Source organism: Pinus tabuliformis, chromosome 5_1 (genome assembly GCF_031772625.1).
Source record: "Pinus tabuliformis cultivar Carrire ecotype Pingquan chromosome 5_1, CPIR1, whole genome shotgun sequence".
In the NCBI taxonomy this organism is placed as follows: Eukaryota; Viridiplantae; Streptophyta; class Pinopsida; order Pinales; family Pinaceae; genus Pinus; species Pinus tabuliformis.
Window position 1 is genome coordinate 602,672,783 of NC_142305.1, and position 23,975 is coordinate 602,696,757.

The 23,975-nt window shown below is 37.2% G+C and overlaps 2 protein-coding genes and 5 non-coding genes across 7 annotated transcripts; 5 read left to right on the forward strand and 2 right to left on the reverse strand.

Moving 5' to 3' along the window:
- The first annotated feature begins 18,720 nt into the window (after positions 1-18,720).
- Positions 18,721-18,813, forward strand: LOC149166330 (small nucleolar RNA Z223). Its single transcript, XR_016261000.1, has one exon. It is a non-coding gene; the product is annotated as a small nucleolar RNA Z223 (small nucleolar RNA).
- A 231-nt stretch (positions 18,814-19,044) lies between these two features.
- LOC149166331 (small nucleolar RNA Z278) lies at positions 19,045-19,165 on the forward strand. Its single transcript, XR_016261012.1, has one exon. It is a non-coding gene; the product is annotated as a small nucleolar RNA Z278 (small nucleolar RNA).
- A 170-nt stretch (positions 19,166-19,335) lies between these two features.
- On the forward strand, positions 19,336-19,455 carry LOC149166332 (small nucleolar RNA Z278). Its single transcript, XR_016261021.1, has one exon. It is a non-coding gene; the product is annotated as a small nucleolar RNA Z278 (small nucleolar RNA).
- Positions 19,456-19,856: 401 nt separating this feature from the next.
- LOC149166333 (uncharacterized) lies at positions 19,857-23,243 on the reverse strand. Its single transcript, XM_089432536.1, has one exon. The coding sequence runs from the start codon at positions 23,089-23,091 to the stop codon at positions 22,639-22,641; it is 453 nt and encodes a 150-aa protein (XP_089288662.1). The 5' UTR covers positions 23,092-23,243; the 3' UTR covers positions 19,857-22,638.
- LOC149166334 (small nucleolar RNA Z278) lies at positions 19,993-20,111 on the forward strand. The gene has a single exon (XR_016261020.1). It is a non-coding gene; the product is annotated as a small nucleolar RNA Z278 (small nucleolar RNA).
- Positions 20,166-20,285, forward strand: LOC149166335 (small nucleolar RNA Z278). The gene has a single exon (XR_016261016.1). It is a non-coding gene; the product is annotated as a small nucleolar RNA Z278 (small nucleolar RNA).
- On the reverse strand, positions 23,145-23,630 carry LOC149166336 (uncharacterized). Its single transcript, XM_089430137.1, has one exon. The coding sequence runs from the start codon at positions 23,628-23,630 to the stop codon at positions 23,145-23,147; it is 486 nt and encodes a 161-aa protein (XP_089286263.1).
- Positions 23,631-23,975: the final 345 nt, after the last annotated feature.

The window sequence follows — 23,975 nt, forward strand, 5'->3', positions numbered from 1 at the left end:
AATGTGTAGCCAATTTTGAACAATTGAAGTAGTTGTTGACAAATGCTCTAGTATTGAAGATTGCAAATCCAAACAAAGAATTTGTGGTGTACATGGATGCTTACAAGAGAGGACTTGGTGGAGTCCTTATGTAGGAAGGACATGTAGTATGCCACGAGTCACAAAAACTAAATGAGCATGAGCATAATTATCTGACACATAATCTTGAGTTGGCAACGATCATTCATGCATTGAAGGTGTGGAGGCACTATCTTCTTGGCAGGGGGTTTGTCTTGATGAGTGATCACAGTGGATTGAAGTATATATTTGACCAAATGAATCTGAATGCCAGACAAGCTATATGGTTGGCCATGATTAGGGAGTTTGACTTCGAGATTAGGTACATCAAGACTAAGGAGAATAAGGTTGCAGATGCTCTTAGTAGGAGACTACTCGTGAACCACATAGAAGCTATGAGCTCTTATGGGACAAACTTACATGATCGGATTTTACAGGTAGGAAAATAAGATGATAAGTACATGGAGCTTATGCATAGGTTACAACAGAGTACAAGTGGTTAGGATGTTGAATATCTTCTTACAAAAAACAGTTTGATCATATTTAGGGACATGATATATATGCCAAATGACAATGAGCTCAAGAAGAATATCTTGCAAGAGTTTCATGCAATATCATATTCAGGTCACCCAAGATACCATAAGACATTGGTAACAGTGAAGAAGTTTTATCATTGGCTGAATCTGAAGAAGGAAGTGGCAGAGTTTGTGGCTAGATGTTTGGACTGTCGGCAGGTGAAAGTCAAATGTAAGCATCCAAGTAGACTACTACAACTGATTCTGATTCCAGAGTGGAAGTGGGAGGCCATTTCCATGGATTTCATCAGAGGTTTTCCAAGGACATCTAGACAACATCATTCCATCATGGTTGTGGTTGAAAAGTTGACAAAGGTAGCGCACTTCATTCCAGTGAAGTATACTTATTCAACTAGAGATGTGGCACAGGTATTCATCAAAGATGTAGTGAGGTTGCATGGTGTTTCGTTGAATATTGTGTCAAAAAGGGATGATAAGTTTACTTCCAAGTTTTGGAAGGAGTTGTTTGCAGGTTTGGGCACAAAGTTGGTCTTCAGCACAACTTATCATCCATAGACAGATGGATAGACATAGAGGGTGATCCATTAATGAAAAAGGTATTATAGACTATGTGTGAATTCACTTATGTTACTTAGTGCAACAGATTGAAAAGATTGCGAATAACATAAACACATAAACAACTTGAAAACACATTCAAACACATCAACACAACCAAATTTAATAAAGGAGTTCGCCAGACTTTCTCAGTATGTCTCCTGGTCCTTTCGCTTCCAATGCTGACCTATTTATTTTGTCTTCAAATTGTTGTTACATGTATGAGATCGAAAACAGAGTCTCAAATAAGAAAATGAACATCACCACTGTGTTCAGCTCGAGATTTCGAGTCAAACAAGTATAAACTCGACCATATTTGGCCACTGTGACCTCCAGACCCCCTGGAATGGTCCAAAACCACCTCTGTCCCTGCAAAACCACCCTCCATTTGGAAAAATCCACCTTATACCTGCATAAAACCACCTTGGTCTATGCGTTGGTGGTAGGGCAGGTTCGATACCTGTAATGGTTTATGAAATTGGTGACTTGGTTAACCAAGTCCCACCCTTTGGCATATTGGTTATGTTTTGTTATATGATATTGATATCCCATATATAGTTGTAATCTACGATGAATGTGGAATAATGTGATAACATAAAATCAAAGGATCGGTGGTCGTGGGGCTAACCCCGACCGTCTAACCTTTTTCCGGCAGAGATCCTGACACCAAAATAAATACAACTTTAGCATACCGATCCAATGGCTATCGCGTCACCCGTTCACCAACTATCTTGACCAATCTCCATTTTCAATCAATCCCACGTGATCCAACGACTATTGCATCATCTGCTCACCAACTAGCCCGGACGATCTCCACCGTCGATGTGACCCGTCCAATTGAATGACTATCGCGCAATCTCGCGCAGATTCTTGCATGACCGATATCAAATCGAGAACACACGAGAAAAGTGGTTTTCTCGTGCTACGTGTTGCATGTTAAGGTTAATCACGTGAATTTTAGAAATACCATTTCCACCTTTAGGGTGCGCGAGAAACCGTTTACCACTTCCCAAATACTACCCACGTCCTTAATCTGATCTTTTCATTTTTTAACTTCCTTTTACGCGACTTAATCCTAGCCGTCTATCTCCCTCACTCTCGTTCGTTGATCTGACTAATCTGATGACTGTGTTTCACTGCTTTAATACCACTTTCATCTACATTTGAAGACTTTGATCCGTAGGCAAAACTGAATCCATTTTTGGGTCACTCCTCCCCACTTGAAGCTTTTGGTCCACCAAAATTTGTTTTTAGTTGTTGAGTAAGTGAGGATAAAGTTCCCTCACTTTTCCAATATCTATCCATCGTGATTTACTCGAATTTGTACCTTTGAGTCCAACTCGAAGATACTCAACATTTCCCCGTCACGAAGTCCTTATCCTCCAGTCAAGAACTGTGTCCTCCTGTAACTCATTGAGATACTCGAGCAAAAGATCTTCAATGGAAGGTAGCTGACCTTGCTCTTCGGGATCTTCAATTAATGAAGGCTCATACAATCGCAAGTTTTCAACATTTACGACGAAACAGATTTGCATATAAGCTGGTAGATTTGTAGAAAACATTTTCACCAAATTTGTCAAGTATTTTGAAAGGACCATATCTAATTGGTTTCAACTTTTTACCTTCCCCTTGCAGTCTTTCTTTACTGATGTACAACCAAACTTGATCACCAACTTGAAAACTATGCTCAACTTGATGCTTGTCATGTCGCGCCTTATACTTTGCTTGGCTTCGTTCCAGTTGTTCCTGTACTACCTGGGGAATTTCCTGGATTTGTTCAATTAACTTGGTTGCTTTGTCCACATCATTGTATCCATCAACTGCTATGTCTTTACCAAATACAAAATCCAAGGGGTCTTTGGTATAAAACCAAAACAAGTCTCAAAAGGAGATCTCTGAGTAGAAGAATGTTTTGCATGGTTGTAAGCATGCTGCAAATAACACAAATGCTCATCCCAAAGTTTGGGATGCTTGCTGCAATATCCTCGAAGCAACTATATTATTGTCCTGTTGACCACTTCTGTCTGACCATCTGTTTTGCGGATGAAATGTCATGCTCTTCTTTAAATTTGTGTCCATTAACTCCCATAGACTTGACCAAAATTTCTTGACAAATCGAGAATCTCGATTGGATACAATAGAAGTGGGTAACCCAAAATGAACCCATACATTTTGAAAGAACAAATTTGCAGTTTGTTCAACTGTGACCTGTTTATTATATGGTGTCAAAATACACATCTTACTAAACCTATCCACAACTACATACAAATAATCATGACTCTTTCTAGACTTTGGCAATCCCCCAACAAAATCCATGGAAACAATTTCCCAAGGACGAGAAGGAATTGGAAGTGGAGTATACAAGCCTAATTTTCTATTACTTGGCTTGCTTGTAGGACACATAGTACATCCTTTAATATATCTAGAAACTGTCTCATTCATTCGTGGCCAATAGCAGAATCTTTGTAATTGTGCCACTGTTTTACTTACACCAAAATGACCTGATATGAGAGGAGTATGTGCTTCTTGAATTGTATTAACTCTTTCAGTTTGTGGGATGCATATGTTTACCAAATGATATAAGAGTTTGTTCTTTATGTAATAATCCAATTCTTCTACCTATTTTCCATGACTTAAAGTTGCATATACATCCTTAAAATTTGTGTCTTGAGCATATTGTTCAATGTAACTTTCATGAATTACCGAATTATGCTTGAGTATTGTGGATGCATTTATAATTGGTCTTGATAACATATCTGCAACCTTATTATGTATGCCCTTCTTATATTTGATAACAAGATTAAATTGTTGTAGAAAACCCATCCACCTGTAATGTCGTGATTGTTGCAATTTAGTTTGTAAGAGTAAATATTGAAGTGGTTGATGATCTATGTGTATGATTGTTTCTTTACCCATTATGTAGTGTTTCCACTTTTTAACACTCTGAACTAATGCATAAATTTCTTTATCATATGTAGGATAGTTAACTACTGTTGATATGAATGTCTCAGAATGAAACCATATAGGCTTTTTATGTTGCATCAACACTACCCCCATGGCATATTCACTTGCATCTGTCTCAATCTCAAATGGATGCTGAAGATCTGGCAGTGCTAGTATTGGCGCTGTACTGATCCTTTCTTTCAATGTGTCGAAGGATTTCTGTTATTTGCCCCTCCACTGAAACACCTGTTTCACACTTGTCAAATCATGTAAAGGAGCTACAATAAAAAAAATCTAGCAATAAACTTTCACCAATATTGCACTGCCCCTAAGAAACTTCCAACTTCTGTAGCAATATTGGGCTTAGGCCAATTTATAATGACTTCTACCTTAGAGAGATCTATCTTAAATTCACCACCCCCTACAATATAACCCAAATAATTCAAATATGTTCTACCAAATTCACATTTTGACAGTTTTACATAGAGATTTTCTCTTTTCAAAACATCTAAAATCTGTTTTACATGCTTTACATGTTCATCCCATGTTCTACTGAAAACAAGAATATCATCTAAATTGGCTATTAAAAAATCATCAATGAATTGCCTAAATACATCATTCATGACTCGCTTGAATGTAGCTGGAGCGTTAGTTAAGCCAAAAGCCATAACCATCCATTCATAGAGTCCTTGCTTCTTTTGAAAGCAGTCTTCCATACATCCTGTTCTGCAACTTTGATCTTATGATAGCCACTCCGCAAATCCAATTTAGAGAAGTAAACTGCATCTTTTAACTGATCTAACAAATCATCAATACAAGGAAGAAGATAAAGATTCTTTATTGTGATTTTATTTAATGCTCTAAAATCAATACACATTCGCCACAAACCGTCTTTTTTTCGCACTAACACAATAGGTGATCCGCACGGTGATGTGCTTGGTCGAATAAACCCTTGATCGAGCAACTCCTATACCTGCTTCTTTATCTTTGCATTCTCTAGATCTGATAAGCTGTACATTCCAATGTTAGGTAGTGGAGCATCTTGCTGCAAATAAATCTCATGTTCTATCTCTTGCTTGGGTGGAAGCCCTTTGGGCTCTTGAAATAGAATATCATAATCGGAAACAACTTTAACTAGATTTGCTTTCTGTATAGGATTACAGTCTTGGAATGCATCATATTTATCAATATCCTTTGCTTTTACAATCATAAGTAAAAATTGTTTACTTGAATTTACAATTCTTTTCATCTGTCCTAAATTTATGAGAGAGAAGTTATCTTTGAGTTTATGAGCCCTTACAATATATTTAGTTCCATCCTTAGTGAGTTGATACTTATTTTCAGTTCGATAGAAGATAGCATTTCTATCGTACAAGTATGGACTTCCTAATACAATTCCACATATGTCCAATGGGACTATGTCTAACTCAACCTCATCTACAAACTTTGACCCAATAGCAAAACGAAGTTTACATTGTTTCGTAACTTGTAGCTTAGTTTTATCACACACCCAACCTAATGGATATGGATTTTTATGAGGTTTTGTTTCTAGACCCAACTTCTTTACAATCGCTTCAGAAATCAAATTAACTTGTGACCCACTATCAAATAATGTATCAATTTTTAATATGCTTGGAAATGACTCTAATATGAAATAGCTCATTTCTTTTATTCTCATCATTATCATTATTAATAGAATGCGAAGAAGTACTTGTAGATGCTTTAGAATCTTTACCTTTTATACCTGTAGTTGTAACCATTGTCTCGTCATGTGAATCTAATCCCAAGTCCTTTGAATAGTAGCAACATTCTTTCGCTCTTTACTCCCAAACTTCTTAGGCTTTAATTCCATATGCAATGACCAACAACGTGCCTCATCGTTTCCTTGCTTCTTATAATGAGTGCATGAAGTTTTATCCTTCTTCACAATGTTTGTTTTCTTGTCTTTCCATTTAAGTTTCTTTTTTCCTTTATTCTTGCTTTCAATAGGTTTGGATGATTTTCCAACATCTTGGGTTACATCTTTGCCTCTAGCTTCTAGATGAGTTGCTTGAACCAATACATCATCTAAGCTAGTTGGATTATAAATAAGTATGGTATGCCTCAAATAACTATGAAGACCACCTATGTATTTCAACAATGTCTCTAGTGAGTCCAATGATATGCCTAATGTTAAAGCTCTCTTACGGAATTCCTGAGTATAACTTTGAACACTTTGACCTTTTAATTGACGTAGTGTTTTCCAACTCATCATTGCTTGTTCCATATAAGCCAAAGGATAAAATTGTTTTTTAATAGCAGAAACAAATTCATTCCAAGTTGAAATGATTTTACCATACTTTTGGAGATCTGCTTGTGTCTTTCCTTCCCACCATACAAGTGCGGTTCCTCCAAGTCGAAGGCTAGCAAGCTGGATCTTCTTCCATTCTGAAACAACTTTCGGTACCCTACAATACACTTCAATTTGTCTTATCCAATTATCAAGATTTTCAGCGTTAAGTTCTCCATCATAAATTGGCAAATCAAATTTTACATCTAATTTGATCAAAGAGGATTTCTTCTTCTTCTTCTTCTTCTTAGAAGGACTAGATTTATGAGAAGAAGAGGATAATGACGATGATGGTGATGATGGAGGAGATGGTGGAGGAAGCATTCCTCCCTTTCCCTTATCTTCTTTATCTTTAGGTGATGAAGTGCCTTCTTCTTTGTTCTTCTTAAACTCGCGATACATCTCTTCCACCATTGCACGTATTGTCATGAAACTATCCAAGAATTGAGATTCTAACCCAAGTGGAGTTCATCTACCATCCTTCTTTGTGAAAATACCCTTCCAATCTCTAGATTCACCTCAACAAGTTCACCTTCACCTCGTCCGAGCGTCAACCTAGTAAGCATTGAAATCTCCACACAAACTTGTCAAACCTTAAAAACCTTGATGCTCTGACACAACTTGATCCGTTAATGAAAAAGGTATTATAGACTATGTGTGAATTCGCTTATGTTGCTTAGTGCAACGGATCGAAAAGATTGCAAATAATATATACACATAAACAACTTGAAAACACATTCAAGCACATCAACGCATCCAAATTTAATAAATGAGTTCACCAAACTTTCTAGCTACGTCTCCTGGTCCTTTCGCTTCCAGTGTTGACCTCTTTATTTTGTCTTCAAATTGCTGTTACAGGTATGAGCTTGAAAACAGAGTCTCAAATAATAAAATTAACATAACCACTGCATTCAGCTCGAGATTTCGAGTCAAACAAGTATAAACTCGACCATATTTGGCCACTGTGACCTCCAGACCCCCTAGAATGGTCCAAAACCACCTTTGTCCCTGCAAAACCACCCTCTATTTGGTAAAACAACCTTTTGCCTGCATAAAACCACCTCGATCTGCACACTAGTGGTAGGGCAGGTTCGACACTTGCAATGGTTTATTAAATTGGTGGCTTGGTTAACCAAGTCCCACCCTTTGGCATATCGGTTTTGTTTTGTGATATGGTATTGATATCCCATATATAGTTGTAATTTACAGTGAATGTGGAATAATGCGATAACATAAAATCAAAGGATTGGTGGTCGTGGGGTTGACCCTGACCGTCTGGCCTTTTTGAGGTAGAGATCCCGACACCAAAATAAATACAAGTTTATCATACCGATCCAACGGCTATCGCGTTGTTGAGCCCCAAAATTGCATCTTTCCTATACACCTTTCTAGACTTTTTCCATTTACTTGGACCTCCTAAGCTGTCAACATCATTGCATATTGAGTTAAAAGAGCACATAAAGTGGTTTCCTAACTATGTTTTGTGTTTGCTGTTTGAATTAGATTTTTGCTCATTGAGCTGTGGAATCTTGTCACTTTCTGCAACCAGTTCAACTTTCTGCAGCCTTTTTGTTAAAGTCTATATTGCAGGTGTCTTCAGGCAATTCGAGCCACATAGGCAAGTTGGAAATGATGTGGACATGGACCGAGTCCTATTGGCTCAGTCGAATTCATCAAAGGAGGCCATAGTCAACAGGGGTCAAGCGATGGTCAACAGAAGAGTCATATGGTAACAGGACTCCACTTTTCAACACGTGAAGACATTGCGTGGCCGTTCTTAGATCTCTGGGGACATATCAACACCTGTGGACTACTCCATAAGGCAAATCCAACAGCCACCCTCAATAGATTTAATCATCACGGCAACCATGATGCTAGATCCCTGGACGTCGTTGTTCACGTGTTCTCTGTCAACGTAGTTCTTAGGAAATCAGTTATGTAAACGTTTGCTATAAATAATGCATTTCCATACACATAGTAGTTAGTCTTGGTAATATAATTTTGTTGTTAAGAAAGCCCACTATGCCGTGACATTATTTCTTTGTTATGACTGCGTTTTGAATACATGAGAAGACTCTGTTCATAAGCATAATTCATGGTTGATAGCTATTGCCCGAGGTTGTGCAGAGGGCCCCTGTACACACCGAGGTTTTGTTTCATACTGCTGTACATTTTCACGTTGTGTTTCTTTATATTCATTATGCCATAATTATTCACTTGTATATATTGCATTTCTTATGGTATTAACGTGTTATTTTTGTCCATAATTTTACATGCTTTATATTGCTGTTAACTGATCAGTGTGTTTGTTCCAGATTACAGTAGGCAGCCCGGGCATTTGCACATAGTTTCACAATGACTAATGACATGGAACCAGTCTTATCTTTCTGCTGATTTTTTTTTCTTAGTTTTTTTTAATTCCAGCACTGTCTTATTTATTTCAGTTTTGTTCATTTTTTTTTTTTTTTTTTCTAGGTTAAGACTAAACTAAGTACCCACGGGGAATTGAACCAGTGACTTATCGCAAGGAGTGCCTTAACAGCGCACCCATTCACCGTCAATCCAAAGCCCCATGGGCCAGTTTTGTTCATTTTCTTTATTAGTTAGATTAAATATTAAATTGCTCATGTCATTATCAGTTACCTCCGAAAGCCATAACGAGACTAATGGTGAGGGATTGAAATATGAGTGTGTAGTTTGATATTAGTTTATTTTTCTGCAAATTAGATATTGAGTTGCTCATGTCATTATCAGTTATCTCTGAAAGCCATAGCGAGACTAATGGTGTGGGATTGAAGTATGAGTGTGTAATTTGATATTAGTTTATTTTTCTGCAAGTTAGTTATTGAATTGTTCATGTCATTATCAGTTGCCTCTGAAAGCCATAGCGATACTAATGGTGAGGGATTGAAGTACGAGTGTGTAATTTGATATTAGTTTTTATTTTCTGCAAATTAGATATCAGATTGCTCAAGTTGTTTATGATTACCTCCGAAAGCCATAACGAGACTAATGGTGAGGGGTCAAAATATGAGTTGATGTAATTTGATTTTAGCTTTACTTTGCTTGCAATTTTTGGATTTATTTGAGTACAATTTCTTTTGTATTTATACAGCAACAAGGATAATGGTTTCATGATCAATAGTTCACTGTTTGTTTAATTAGAATAGTGGCACATTTTCATTCTCTTTTAGGAATTAATTCCATCATTGCATGTTTTAAAGCCTTTTTGAAAAGTTTGAAGTTTTGGAATTCATTTTAAAGGACATCATTGCCTTGAACATTTGTATCCATACTTGTCTTTAGAATTTCCATCTCACATTAGGAAATCAACGAAGATAAACCCAAAAACAAAATAAAAACCAAAAACGACAAAAAGTAAGAAACAGGTTATCTTGCACATATAGTGCGCCGCACTTCAACAGTTTACGACTCCCAAATTGACAATTAATATAGCAATTTAGAACACTCTAAATTGACCAAACACGCGTCACCCATTCGCCAACTATCTTGGCCAATCTTCACCGTCGATCAATCCCACGTGATTCAAAGGTTATCACATCGTCCACTCGCCAACTAGCCCAGACGAAATCCACCATCGATGTGACCCATCCAATCGAACGGTTATCATGCAATCTCCCGCAGATTCTTGCACGACCGATATCAGATCAAGAGCACATGAGAAAAGTGGTTTTCTTGTGCTATGTGTCACACGCTAAGGTTAATCGCGGTGAATTTTAGAAATACCATTTCTAGCCTTTAGGGCGAACGAGAAACCGTTTACCACTTGCCAAATTCTACCCACATGCTTAATCTGATCTTTTCATTTCTTAACTTTATTTTGTGCGACTTAATCCTAGCCGTCTATCTCCCTCACTCTCGTTCATTGATTTGATTGATCCGACGACTGTGTTTCGCTGCTCTAATACCACTTTCATCTACATTTGAAGACTTTGATATGGAGGCAAAACTGAATCCATTTTGGATTAGAGGGTCAACAGGATATTAGAGGGCATGTTGAGGATGTATGTGATGCATCACCAGACGATATGGGAAGAGTACCTTCCATTCATTTAGTTTGATTACAACAATGGATATCAAGAGTCACTAAGGATGAGTTTGTTCGAGGCACTATATGGGTAGAATTGTAATACTCTCATCAGTCGGAGTGATCCAGTTAACAGGTGGTCGATTGGACCAGATATGTTGGCAGAGATGGAACAAGAAATGCAGGTAATAAAAAAGAATATAAAGGCAACACAAGATAGGAAGAAAAAGTTATGCAGATCATAATAGATCGTTTATGGAGTTTTAGGTTGGGGAACATGTGTATTTGCGCATCAAGCCCAAGAATATCTCCTTGAGGATTGGATCATGTGCCGACCTAGCACCTCGATTTTGTGGACATTTCAAGATTCTTGAAAGGATTGAACCAGTAGCATATCAACTTGCATTGCCCCCGATAATGAAAGTCCATGATGTTTTTCATGTGTCATTACTTAAGAATTATGTTAAATATGTTTATCACGTGCTTGATTGATCTATATTGCAGGCGGAGCCAGATGGAGAATTCCAGCCGAAACCTTAGTGTATTGAAAAAAAATATGCTCATGCTATGAAACCAAGCAATCAAGCAGGTTAAAGTGTAGCGGAAGCACTTTGAGCCCGATGAAGCTACATGGGAGATGGCGGATTAGATGTGGGTTATGTATCCTTCTTTATTCATTGGTTGAGCGAATATTTTTGGTATATGTTTTCGTGTGATGTATTTTGTATATGTACATATGTATAGGAGGTAAATAGTGCAATGAGTTGTGTTATAAAGCTCCAATAAGTGGTATGGGTATCATGTCGTCATGATTATCATGTTGTTATGTTGTCATGTTGGTTTGCTTCTCAGTAGGTTGATCATTATAAATATTGCATCGAACTAAGTTATAACACTCCATGGGCAGTATGCTTTGCTTCTCAACAGTCTTGTTGGTTGTAGGTGTCATTGAATACTGAGGACAATGTTCCCCCAAGGGCAAGGGTTCTGTGACAACCCTGGTAAAAATTCCATGTAAATAAAGTTAATAAAAGAAAAATAATAACCAAGGTCATGGGACACATATTCCAAGTTGAATGTTGGAAAAAAACATCCTAGTGTGAGTGTTCATTTTGTTTATTATGGCTAAGGAAATTGACAAAGGCATGAGATATTAATTAGCATTTTATTTATGAAAATAAAGGAAATTAGGAGAAAAGGAAGGTGAAAGGTCACAGGTTGCATGTGAGGAGAAAAGTGAAGGAAAATAATGGAAAATTGAAGAAAATAGAGGCCTCATTAATAAAAAGGCTTATGAGGATTAATTGGTACCTTTTGTTAGTTCAGTTTTGGAGCTCTCTCTCTATTCTCTCTCTCTCACTCTTGGACACTTAGAGCATTCTTGGAGCACTCTAGAATTAGTACTTTTGCTTCAATGTCATTTATCATTTCTGGAAGTTTCATGAAGTTTTGGGTAGTGGCCTAAATCCTGGCCCTGAAAAAGTGGCACAAAATCCAAGGTCACTGGCTCAAAACGTCATGAAAAATTCCACAATCGCTGGCATGCATTATTACGGGAGCAAATGGAAGGCTTTGGTCACATGAATGCCTTGTCTTGGGAGGGACTAAGGCTCTAGGACAATAAAAAGATAATTTGTCTCTAAGGTTAAGCACCTAGAAGGGTTGGTTACCTCATGAAGGGTTTGTAGCTCATGGGGAAGGTCAGTTTGGTTGTGTTTTTCAGTTCTACTTCCTTAACTATACTTGGGGAGTAGAATCACATCATAGTATCATCTCGTCACATGTTTAACCTAGTGGACTAGTTAGCTTGGGTAAATGTGGGAGGAGGGTGTTACATAGTGGTTGTCCCATGTCAAAAACCTTACAAAATCCCGACAACGAGACAACAACCACCTCAAATTAGCATAATTAAGGATGTTTTCGTCAAGGAGGATGTATGGACACACATTAAAATATGGCAACTAGGAAAGCAATGGACATCAATGGGTTGCAAGTGGAATTCCTAAAGTAGGGTCTGAACATTACAAGCATCCTCAACCAAATGGTCAATGAAGGATTTCCAAACAACTAGGAAACACGCTTAATTTTTCCCATTCTTAAAGGGGAATACAGAAACAACCTAAGGAATCACATGGTTATCATGATCAACTCAATGTTTGCTAAATTGATGGGTGGGGCTATGGAAAGAAAAGTTAATAAGTGGGATTTCGCACTCAACAATTTCTAATTTGAAGCACCCCATCATAGGTCATTGCATCACACTCAGGCATATAATAGAGACAACTAGTGATAAAAAAGGAAAATATTTATGATATTTTTTGTTGATTTCAAGAGAGTCTTTGACACTATATTGAGAGATTAGGGTCCCAAATTGTTGGAAGGTAGCAATACACTAACTTTACGAAGACGCAAATGAAAAAATCTAGACCAAGGAAGGGCTACCCAAAACTTTCAATCGTGACATTGGGGTAAAACAATGTTTTTCTTTCTCCCCCACACTTTTTAGCCTCTACATAAAAAAGCAAAAATATTAGATAAACATGAAAATTGGGGGATTGTGAATATTCCATGAATTATTGTCAAGTTCTTGATTTATGCGGATGACATAAAACTCATGGTTAAAGAAATACACAACTTGCAATTTCATCGTAAAGCCTTATAAACCTTTTTCATAGAGGCTAGAATATGCATGAACATGGGAAAAACCAAGTTAGTGACATATCTTGCTTTAAAAAAAGAAAAATGTAGCCCCAAATTAATTATGGTGTAGCTCTATTGAAAGTAACCCAAGAATACGAGCTCTTGGGGTTTCATTTCAATGAAAATTTGAGTTGGGATAAATGAACACAAAAAGAACTCCAGGGGCCCTCTCTTTATACTCCAAAATAAATTTAGCTTAGTGGAGACATGGGACTCAAAGATGTGGCGTTCCCTCCTCCAAACCATAATTACTCTAGTGCTATTATATGGTTGTGAAATTTGGGGCCAAGTCTACCCAAAAGTAAGTGGAGGTAGTTAGAATGAGTACAAAAAAACCATATTAAGCAACTTAATTATAAAACACAACACCCATATTATATAATCCTTACAAAGTGGGGTTTGTACCCAATAGAGTTTGAAGCTTTTGGAAAATTAATTTTATATAGGAAAAAAATGACAATGATGAACAATAAGAGGTTTCCAGCCAAAATTGCCTAAGGGGAATTAAAAAGGACAGAAGAAATTAGGGGACCCATAGTGTAGAATTCAGCTTAAGGATTGGGGCATAGAAGAGGAATTTATCTCAATAGATAGAAAAGAGTTCAAATGCTATATCCAAAAATATTACAACAAGGGGAAATGGAAGAAACATTTGAGTAGGAGATAACTATACTACATAGAAAACTTCAACCAATGGGGGTAAATACAAATTCAAGACTATTTGAAACTAAACACATCATGTTGTCAAACAACATGTTATGGCTTAACTAAGAAATGGGAAGATGGGAGAAATGTAAGGAACTATGAGAGGAAAGGTTGTGTAGGATATGTGGGAATGCTAAAACGGAAACATGATGACACTTCATTCTTCATTGCATTGTATTCTCATGCATAGTAGAGGGCCAAAACACACACACTGAGGGTTGGGAAGTGTCATTTCAAAAGGAAAAAATAGGGGACATAATGATCCAGGTGGATATTGGTGGCCACCTGCCAAGTCCACCTAGACCCCCACCATTGTCCCTCTTGACATTTTCAGTTTCCTTAATTATAGCACAATTTACTATTTTTAGCAGTTTTCGGGTCCTGAACTTCCGGAGCCGTTTTGAGGCCCTAAACGATGTTTTTTGGGAAATCCCGCTTTCTGCGATTTTTTAGATAAAAAATCGTTGTTTGCGTTATAGTCCTCAGAAAGATCTTTTCAACGGGCTATCATGCGCGTAAAACGGAGATCGTATGCCAAAGTTACGACCCCGGGAAGTTGATGTACCAATTTACCCAAACGGGGCCCATAGTTTGGCGTTTTCACCTTCTAGGGTTAGGTTTTGGAATGTTAAGGGTTTTCCATTGTTTCTCAATAATAAATAGGCCTTCGAGCCTCATTGTAAAGACAGTTCGGAACAGTTCAGAGGCATGTAGCCGACACATCTCTTCTCAGAGATAAGCTACCATCGCCCTAGCTGGGTCATTTCTATTTGTAAGCATATTTCAGTATTCTCCATTAGTGAAATGAAGTATTATTTCCGCTGCATCTCTGTTTTTATGGTTATCGCATCTCTGTATTTATGGTTATCTCTGTAATCTATTGCGTTCCTGCTTAAATCCGGATCACATAACAAGATTGGTAAAGAGACATATACAATTAAGGAAAGGGTTATCAAAGAAGAGTCTAAGATGGAAAATAAATGATCCTTAATTTTATGATAGTTTCATATTATAGTCGGGAACTGGACATCACAAGTTCCTTCTTGCTTAACTATTTCTTGGTCCCATAGAACCTATGGTCTTGTGGAAAATTTAATAAAGATAAATCCATCCATCTATCATATATATATCTATCTCACTCAAAAAAGCGTAAATGTGAAGAGACAACACTTAAATTTAACCAAAAATTTTAATAATCCCTTGTGAAAGTATATCTTAAACCCTAAGAGAGTGCTCTCCATTATTATGCCAAGGGGCACTCCACAACTCAATATAAGAGAGATGTAATGATGCTTTAGATGAGATGTTGTAATGATATGTTAGATAAAAAAATAATAATAACAAAACATAATGTTGTCTCAATTAAAAAGGTAATAAAAGGTAAAAAGTAATAAAATGTAATAATAAAAATAAGAAGCCCATTCAATTCAATTTGTTGCACCGAGAGGCACAACTATGGAAGAGATTTTGTCATGTCCTATCTTCTTATGTTATGTTATCTAAATATTTTGACTTGGTCAAATTACATAGAAATACAAATAAAGGTAAAATGAAAATAAATTAAAAAAACAAAATAAAGTAAGAAAATAAAATTAATAAATAAAATAAAATTGAGGCAAAATAGTCAATTTAACATTTGCATTTTTGGGGTGCAGGTTTTCATAACCCATGGTTTTGCCAATGAAAATTTTCTCTAATGTACCTTATTTACAGGCATAAAATTCCTTGAGCTATAGAGCTATTCTAAACTTATGTTAGGTCAATAATTTTTTTTTGTCGACAATTAGATATGCTCCTACTCTGATCCAACCTTAAAATTTTCCTATTGAGGTATGTCCTACATTCCTTTTCTAGAATAAAACCACTTTTACACATCTCTATCATTTTTCAAAATATTAGACTATGGTTCATATCGTAAAAAGGTTGAATATGACTTTTTGGAAAATTTTGGGCTTTCACAACCTGATAAATGGGCAAATGTCCAATAGTGCCTTTATCTAGTGTATTACTTTAATATTTATATTTAGAGAAAAATTATAAAGCCAAGAAATCCCAAATAAGTGCATCATGTCCTAGATTCAACAAATGTATAATGTGATTATAATTTACAACAAGGCATAGTCCAATTGTGAAAAATGTCATCTCTCTTAGGCCTAATATACAATACAAACCATAACTATTAAGGGCATATAGAAAGGTACTAACCCATGGTTTGATTTATGGGAAATTGGCAAAGAAAGTTTGAAACCATCTAAATCCAGTTATATTATGCGATGTGAATGGAAAAATCCTAAAAATTATCTTTAATTCTCAGGGTCTGAATATTACTAATCTAGATTAGGAAACCATCGGAAATGTGTGTGTGTATGGTGAGACAATGTAAATGGAAGTGGAAGTGCGAATCTTTCAATTGTAAAATTATGGAAACATGATATTAAACATTCAAAATCTGTATTGAGTAAATCATCGGAAAATGTAAATTCATGGTTGACCACTGCAAATGGAAGTGGGAGTATCGTTTTCGAGGATGAAACATCTAGAATTGTTAAAATAAATTGGGTGTTCCCAATGGTGGTATATGCTAGTTGTTATTGCAAGAATTATGGGCAAATTGTTAATTTAATAAGAAATGAACTGCAATGTTAATGTATTAAAATCATAAATGTTGCACATTCCTGATTTGATTAGCCTATCAAGATGATTGTGTAAATGTGAAGGTATTAATATATTGATTAGGGTTTTACATGTACTACACTTTCATTTTAGAGCGTTCTTGAAAACATTATTCATCAGTGTGATGACTCATCCCAAGATAGATAGGAAGGGATAACTTTTTTTGCTTTTATGTTATTGTTTTATTTTTTATTTTTCATTATATTCAATAATGAGGATGTTGTCATTATATTCCATAAAGAGGATTAAAAGAGGGGAATATAATTAAATATTAATTTCAAAATAAATTTAAATAATTAATTATTTAATTAAAAAATAATTTAGCATACCAATACATCTTTAATAAAAGATAGAAGAATAATTTAAATAAATATCTTATTTATTGTTATCCTTAATTTTTTTTTGTATGAAAGCACCCACAAGGGATTTGAACTAATGACCTATTGCAAGGAGTCCCTTAACAATGCACCCAAACACCATCAATCCAAAGCCCCATGGGTTGCTTTTGTGTCATCACTTTATTTTTTGTTTTCTTTATATTCAATAATGATGATGTTTTCGTTATATTGTATTAAAATAAATTTAAAAAACGACTATTCGTGATTTTTAAAAAACTTCATATTTAAATTTAATTAATAGACATATACAAATTTAATTATTATTTATATTTGTGATTACAACGGGACCAATTCATTTATTGGATGGAAGAAGAACAATCAACCCATGTATGTTATCATTTTTTTTAGTTTTTTGTGACTAGGATGAGGCCAACCCATTTATTGGATGGAAAAAGAACACTCAACCCATAATGGGATGCCATCACCGAATTGTGGAATTTTTTTTTTTTTTTAAATGGGAGGGGCTAGTTCCCAGAAGAAGGATTTATGGGCCCTCTTTTTTGTACATGTATTACATATCGGTCAAAGCTGACATCACATCTCATTACAATCTTCATTATTATTTTTAAATGGGAGAGGCTAGTTCCCAGTAAAAGCATTTATGGACCCTCTTTTTTGTACATATATTACATATCGGTCAAAGCTGACGTCACATCTCATTGCAATCTTCAATGAAACTTTTTATATGCTGCAGCGCAACGCCTCAATCGGGACTTGATCGCTGGTGGGGTGCGTAGCAGCCGACTGCTGTGTGCAAAATTGTGGAAAACTTGGTCAAACTTGGACTATCACCAAAATTGTGGAAAACTTGGTCAAACTTGATCAAACTTGGACTAACCTTGGGACAGTTTAATTTCCACAAAATAATTTCCATCCTCAACCCCTCCTCATAAAATTAATACTCTCACTGGAGATTAACCCTTATAATAAAATTAAATAAATAAACATTCCAATAATCCTTGTTAAACCATAAATTATCTAATTTGCAAAATATTAATATTAACTAAGATTTATGGTGAAGAAACACAAGTTATTTAATTAATATTAATTTGCAAAATATTAATATTCACTGAGATTTAATGTGAAAAAACACTGCAATAAATTTCACTACACATCTTTTCAATTAAAAAAAAACCCAAAAAACCAACCAACGCCACCTTAAAATTTTATAGATAATTAATTTATAAAGTAAAATATTCAAAATCGCAACACATAGTTTAGCCTAGGATTTTTTTTAGAGAGAAAATCATCATGTATTATATTAAGAGAATATAAAGTTCTGAGTACATACAAGATCCTCTCATCCTGAAACAAATTCAGAAAAAATCAAAACATCAGATTATACATATACTTCTACAAAAAATATGACTATCCAGATAACACCATCCAAAAAGGATAGAGATAGTTTAGCCTAGGATGGTCAAAAACGAGACCCTGCTTTTCTGCAAATGTCAATAGTGTTCAAATTTGTAACTATAACCTATCCTACAATTAAACAGTTAGGGTTTAAAAGGGTACGCCCTGATTTATTAAAAGTCGAGCTGGGGGTTAAGATGAAACCATATAAGCATACGACGGAGCAGGGGAAGGAACAAACTGCCCTGTAGAACTGCGGGATGCTGAAGCTGTGGCAAATGTACTTGTGGATGGCATGTCACAGCCGTTATGGGTTTTCTCAGAAATCTTTTAAGCTCGTTGGGGGTTTTTGATGTCTCGGGTTTTTTTTTTTTGGTCATTGGTTGGCGATGATGAGGATCTTTCAGCTTTATAATGCCAGTTCTGCTTCTGATTATTAAGTGAGTGAAATGCTGGATTTTTCCTGAGCCTTTTTAACGGTATATGCATTTGTTAGTCGTTTATGTTACCCATGTTCGTATTATAAAAGACAACTAGTAATCTTATGATGATTCGTGCAATGAAGCAAATTAATAGATGCTTGAATTTCTTGATATGCGCCAATATGTTCCTGGGGTCTTACCAATTTACAGTCTGGGTTCCGTGTTGGTGGGGTCGTGCCGATTAGGGTTTTTATCATTCCTTCAACTTTAGATATTGTCAATGGCTGATGATGATAGAAGGCCAATGAATGGAGTTGCAGATGGTTCCAAGTCCTTGATATTCAAGGAGAACCTACTTGGAGTTACCTCTGCATTTCAATGGCAATACTGGCTTTCGCTGAGGCCCATAAAATTCTAGTATGCACTAGTGTTGAGATGGCTATTTTTGTTTATTACCTGCTAATGATGATTTGTTCAATATCTGGAGTTGCAAAGGGCTATTTTTGGTAATTACCTGCTAATGATGATTTGTTCAATATCTGGAGTTGCAAAGGGCTATTTTTGGTAATTACCTGCTAATGATGATTTGTTCAATATCTGGAGTTGCAAATGGTGCCAAGTCCTTGATCTAATCAAGGAGAACCTACTTGGCGGGCCTTTGCATCTCAATGACGCCATTGGACATTACTGAGGCTTTGGAATTTGGGGATGCTTTCTATTTATTTAAAAGAGGGTGCTTTCAGATATTTTGTTGATCTAGTTGAAGTTGATCTTATCAGGTTTATTATTATATGCTTCAGTGTATTTGCAACTTTTTTTCGCGCTTGCTGCCTCTTGATCAAATAAATATTAAAAAGCTTTCAAAGCTTCAAAATGAATTTGGTGCATTGCCTTGAGGGTTTTCAACATTAGGGTAATGTTGTTCCGAATCTTTAAGAACACACTAGTTTACTCTTTAATAACTCTTTTCCAAACATCCATGTGATCTTGATAGTTTTAGCTGATGTACTTTTTGACTTTTTGAGCGTATAGTTTTATAATAGAAATTACAGACCCTATTATAGGGAGTGCATATTACAAATTGCTTTCCTTGCCCATGGTGCAGAATTAAAACATGTCACGAAGTATATAGGCTTCACCTCTGCATTTCAATGGCAATACTGGCTTTCGCTGAGGCCTATAAAATTCTCCTATGCACTAGTGTTGAGATGGCTATATTTGGTAATTACCTGCTAATGATGATTTGTTCAATATCTGGAGTTGTAGATGGTCCCAAGTCCTTGATATTGAAGGAGAACCTACTTGGAGTTACCTCTGCATTTCAATGGCAATACTGGCTTTCGCAGATGCCCATAAAATTCTCCTATTCACTGGTGTTGAGATGGCTAATTTTGGTAATTATCTGCTAATGATGATTTGTTCAATATCTGGAGTTGCAGATGGTGCCAAGTCCTTGATATAATCAAGGAGAACCTACTTGGCGGGCCTTTGCATCTCAATGACAGCATTGGACATTACTGAGGCTTTTGAATTTGGGGATGCTTTCTATTTATTTAAAAGAGGGTACTTTCAAATATTTTGTTGATCTAGTTGAAGGTGATCTTATCTGGTTTATTATTACATACTTCAGTGTATTTGCAACATTTTTTCGCGCTTGCTGCCCCGTGATCAAGTAAATATTAAAAAGCTTTCAAAGCTTCCACATGAATTTGGTGCATTGCCTTGAGGGTTTTCAACATCAGGGTATTTTTGTTCCGAATCTTTAAGAACACATTAGCTTACTCTTTAATAACTCTTTTCCAAATATTCATTTGATCTTGATAGTTTTAGCTAATGTACTTTTTGAGCATATAGTTTTATAATAGAAATTACAGACCCTATTATAGGGAGTGCATATTACAAATTGCTTTCCTTGCCTGTGGTACAGAATTAAAACATGTCACAAAGTATATAGGCCTCACTTTTCCATTCTGCAGTGAACTGTTATCAGTGTATATTTAATTGCTCCGTGTCTGTCCTTTTGTCGTTGTGAAACCCATAAATTGGTTGGCGGGAAAAAGTAGGTGGTCTGAACTGTACCCTCTGTGCAATAATCTCTTGCAAAATATCAATTGCTTCATATTCCCTTCGCAGTAATTTCTTGCTAAATATCAATTGCCTCTAGGAAACACTGCCTTTATCTGCATCCCACCACCATTCTCATCCCGTAGAATGTAGTCGTGCCTTATCATATTGTTCTGGTGCTGTGTATGGCACTTTAGATTCTTTTTCAAACCATCAGTTGCGTCAGTTCAACACTCTCTTGTCAAATGTTTCTGAAGAGGATATTATGAGTAACAACACTAGCCCAGCAACCCTCTTGACCAATGCCAGATGACATCTGTATGCACTCTTCCACCTCCCTGCATTTTGTAGTCCCTGTAAAATAAGGTTAGGTTCTGAATAATTATACTGGGTTTGCACCCATTTGATGTCATATCATTAAGGGAAATGATGTTGCAGATAAAATTACAGACAGTCAATATATTCTATATATTCTTGAATGATTACACACATATTTATACAATCAGTAGTCTTAAGATAGGAATGCTATCTTAGATGTACATTAGTGTGGTTGAGAGATTCTCTCAACCACACACTAAGCTAGGAGAAACTAAATTCCTATTACATAGGAATAAACTCCTCAAATAGAAAAATACAACCATAGACAAGTAGGAATTAATTATTTCCAACTCCCCCCTTAATGACTACTTGTCATGATAGTCAAATCCACCATCATCACACGAATTGCATGTCCAAAACCTCCAAAGACACAATCTGCCGCCCTCGGACAGATCCACAACTTCTCCGACCCCACGGATCCCTTGAAGGTGAATTGGCGCGCTCCTGAACGAAAAAACCCGCACCCATTGGCGCGATTAATGGCCTAACAGTCCCGCCAGTTGGCCTTCTTGGCATTGCTGTTAGCGCGAAAAAACGCCAATCCCCTTCTACTCAGAAAAAAAAACATCTGAGTCCGAGCCAGGTGTTCTGCAGTCCACCTGCTCCTACGAGCACAAAGCTCCCGTGTACACACAGCCACAAAGGCACCTCAAGCCACATAGGCGATTCAGCCACAAAGGCACTTCAGTCACAAAGACTATATAGATGGTTTCTGGCTCACCACCAACCATTCAGCCACAAAGGCAAGCTGCCACCACCGGGCAAGTCCGATTTACCACCACCGGGCAAATCCGCCAACTTCAATATGCCACCACCGGGCAAATCACTGATCTGCTTCCACCGAGCAGAAATCTCCACGTGCCACCACCGGGCAACTCCTGTAGCCACTAAGGCTCTATAGATGGTTTCTGGTTCACCACCAACCGTCACATTACAGTGACAAAAGATGGTTTCAGGCTGACCACAAACCATTACAAAGTGGTTTTGAGATCACCACGAACTTTCAAATGCCTTTACAAGGCTTACATTCAACATTTGGAGTTTTTGGTACATACAATGACTATTACAATCACATGCTAGGGAGTTTATTCTACAAACCACACTAAAACAAAAAAAAATCTACTTTGTTGTCCGCCATAGACATTTTCGTTGCTCCTTTGATATCATTGTTGCACAAAATTAATATTTGATGCAATTCAACCTTGTTACCCACCACATTTGCATCATCTTTCTGATTTAATTGTCTTGGCTTCACCTGCATGATTTGTTAGAGTAGCTAATTCTAACAAAATCACTCCATTGAGTTAGCTAAGCTCAATGATTATAATTCCAAAACATTTATAAATACCACATTTTACTGTTGCAGTGGCAGCGTATTACCAAAGAAATTCGAACGCAACTATTATGGCTTGTCCATCACCATGCTAACCGGCCCTCATTTCAAACTGATGGCCTCCAAAGAACCTTGCCAAGTGAAAGAAATCCTCCGCCCAGGCTTTCTCTGCCTCCAGGGAAGTTTCCGGTGCTTCGATCTCGTAGATTGAAACTCACACAGGTCGGCCTCCAGCTCGACCTCCATACACAGCTTGGCAGCGGCTACACCGATCTCAACGGCCACTGTGAGCACGTACCGTCGGCTCCTTCGTGATCGGGTCTCCACGGTCACCGCACCAGAATTTCGAGAACGCTCAACCCTCCAATCATTCTTGCCATTCAAAGCACGTACAGCATCAGTTGCATCCCTGCGGTCCTCAAATTCAATGAATGCAAAGCCAGGTGGTTTACGAGCTACCCATACACTGCGCAGAACGCCATAGACTCTGAACTCGTCCTCCAGTTCCCGCTCGGTTACCCGGGGATCCAAGTTCCCCACGTACACCCGCGACATTGCCTCATCACGGATCCCCGATCTTCCATTCTCCTCTGATATCTGCTATTTCGTCAAAGGAAATAATCCTGAAAGCACTCCACTGCATGAAGAGCACTCCAACGACTGTCTTGGGTGATTGCAGTCTTGACAACATCTAATTCATATATGTCCGCAATACACAGAATGCTTTCCAAATTTTCAATGTTAATAATGTTTTCAATTATGAAATTTTGAAATGTAGAGAGTAGGAAATCGATCTGGTATTGCTGGCACAGCCGAATAATCATCTCGGCTTTTACCTCACCATTTTCTTGGAAATCCTTTGCATCTATCTGGGCCTTATAAAGGAATTTTAAGAATATGGCCACTGCTTCTTTGTTCACGTCCTCCAGCCTTATTACCATGCTCCTCGACTCTTGCATGCCTGAATTTAACATCGCCTTGAAAACAATAGATCGACCTGACAGAATTGAACTGTGGGCAACGAATCGCCCACCATCTGGTGTAAGTAGAACGACGTCCGCAGAGGAGTCATACCCGGGAACCGAATCCCTCATTGTTAGAAACTGAATTCTAGCCTCGAGAGACTTCAGTTCGGACTTCAGGGATTCATTTTCTTGCGTGGAGTTCTTCGTACCTGCCGCCTTGGCTTCTCAAGCATGAAATCGTGGACTGTACTAATCCAGCAATACACGAGCCCCTGATCAATACCGAGCTTACTCTTATCCGTCAGTCCTTCAAACCGAATTTTGTCCAGCGCATCGGACGAATTGCTGAGCCTCGATCCCACGACGCCCTGCTGGAAGCGGGCATCGTCACGCTCCACAGGATCCTAACATCGATCCCAATCTGCCACCATCATCCGCATCACTTGAGGGAGGGGCGTTCTCCTCCGTCCTCGA

Bases quoted from the DNA above. Each gene is read 5' to 3' on its own strand.
- LOC149166333 (XM_089432536.1), bottom strand. From the start codon at position 23,091: ATGTCGCGGGTGTACGTGGGGAACTTGGATCCCCGGGTAACCGAGCGG.
- LOC149166336 (XM_089430137.1), bottom strand. From the start codon at position 23,630: ATGAGGGATTCGGTTCCCGGGTATGACTCCTCTGCGGACGTCGTTCTA.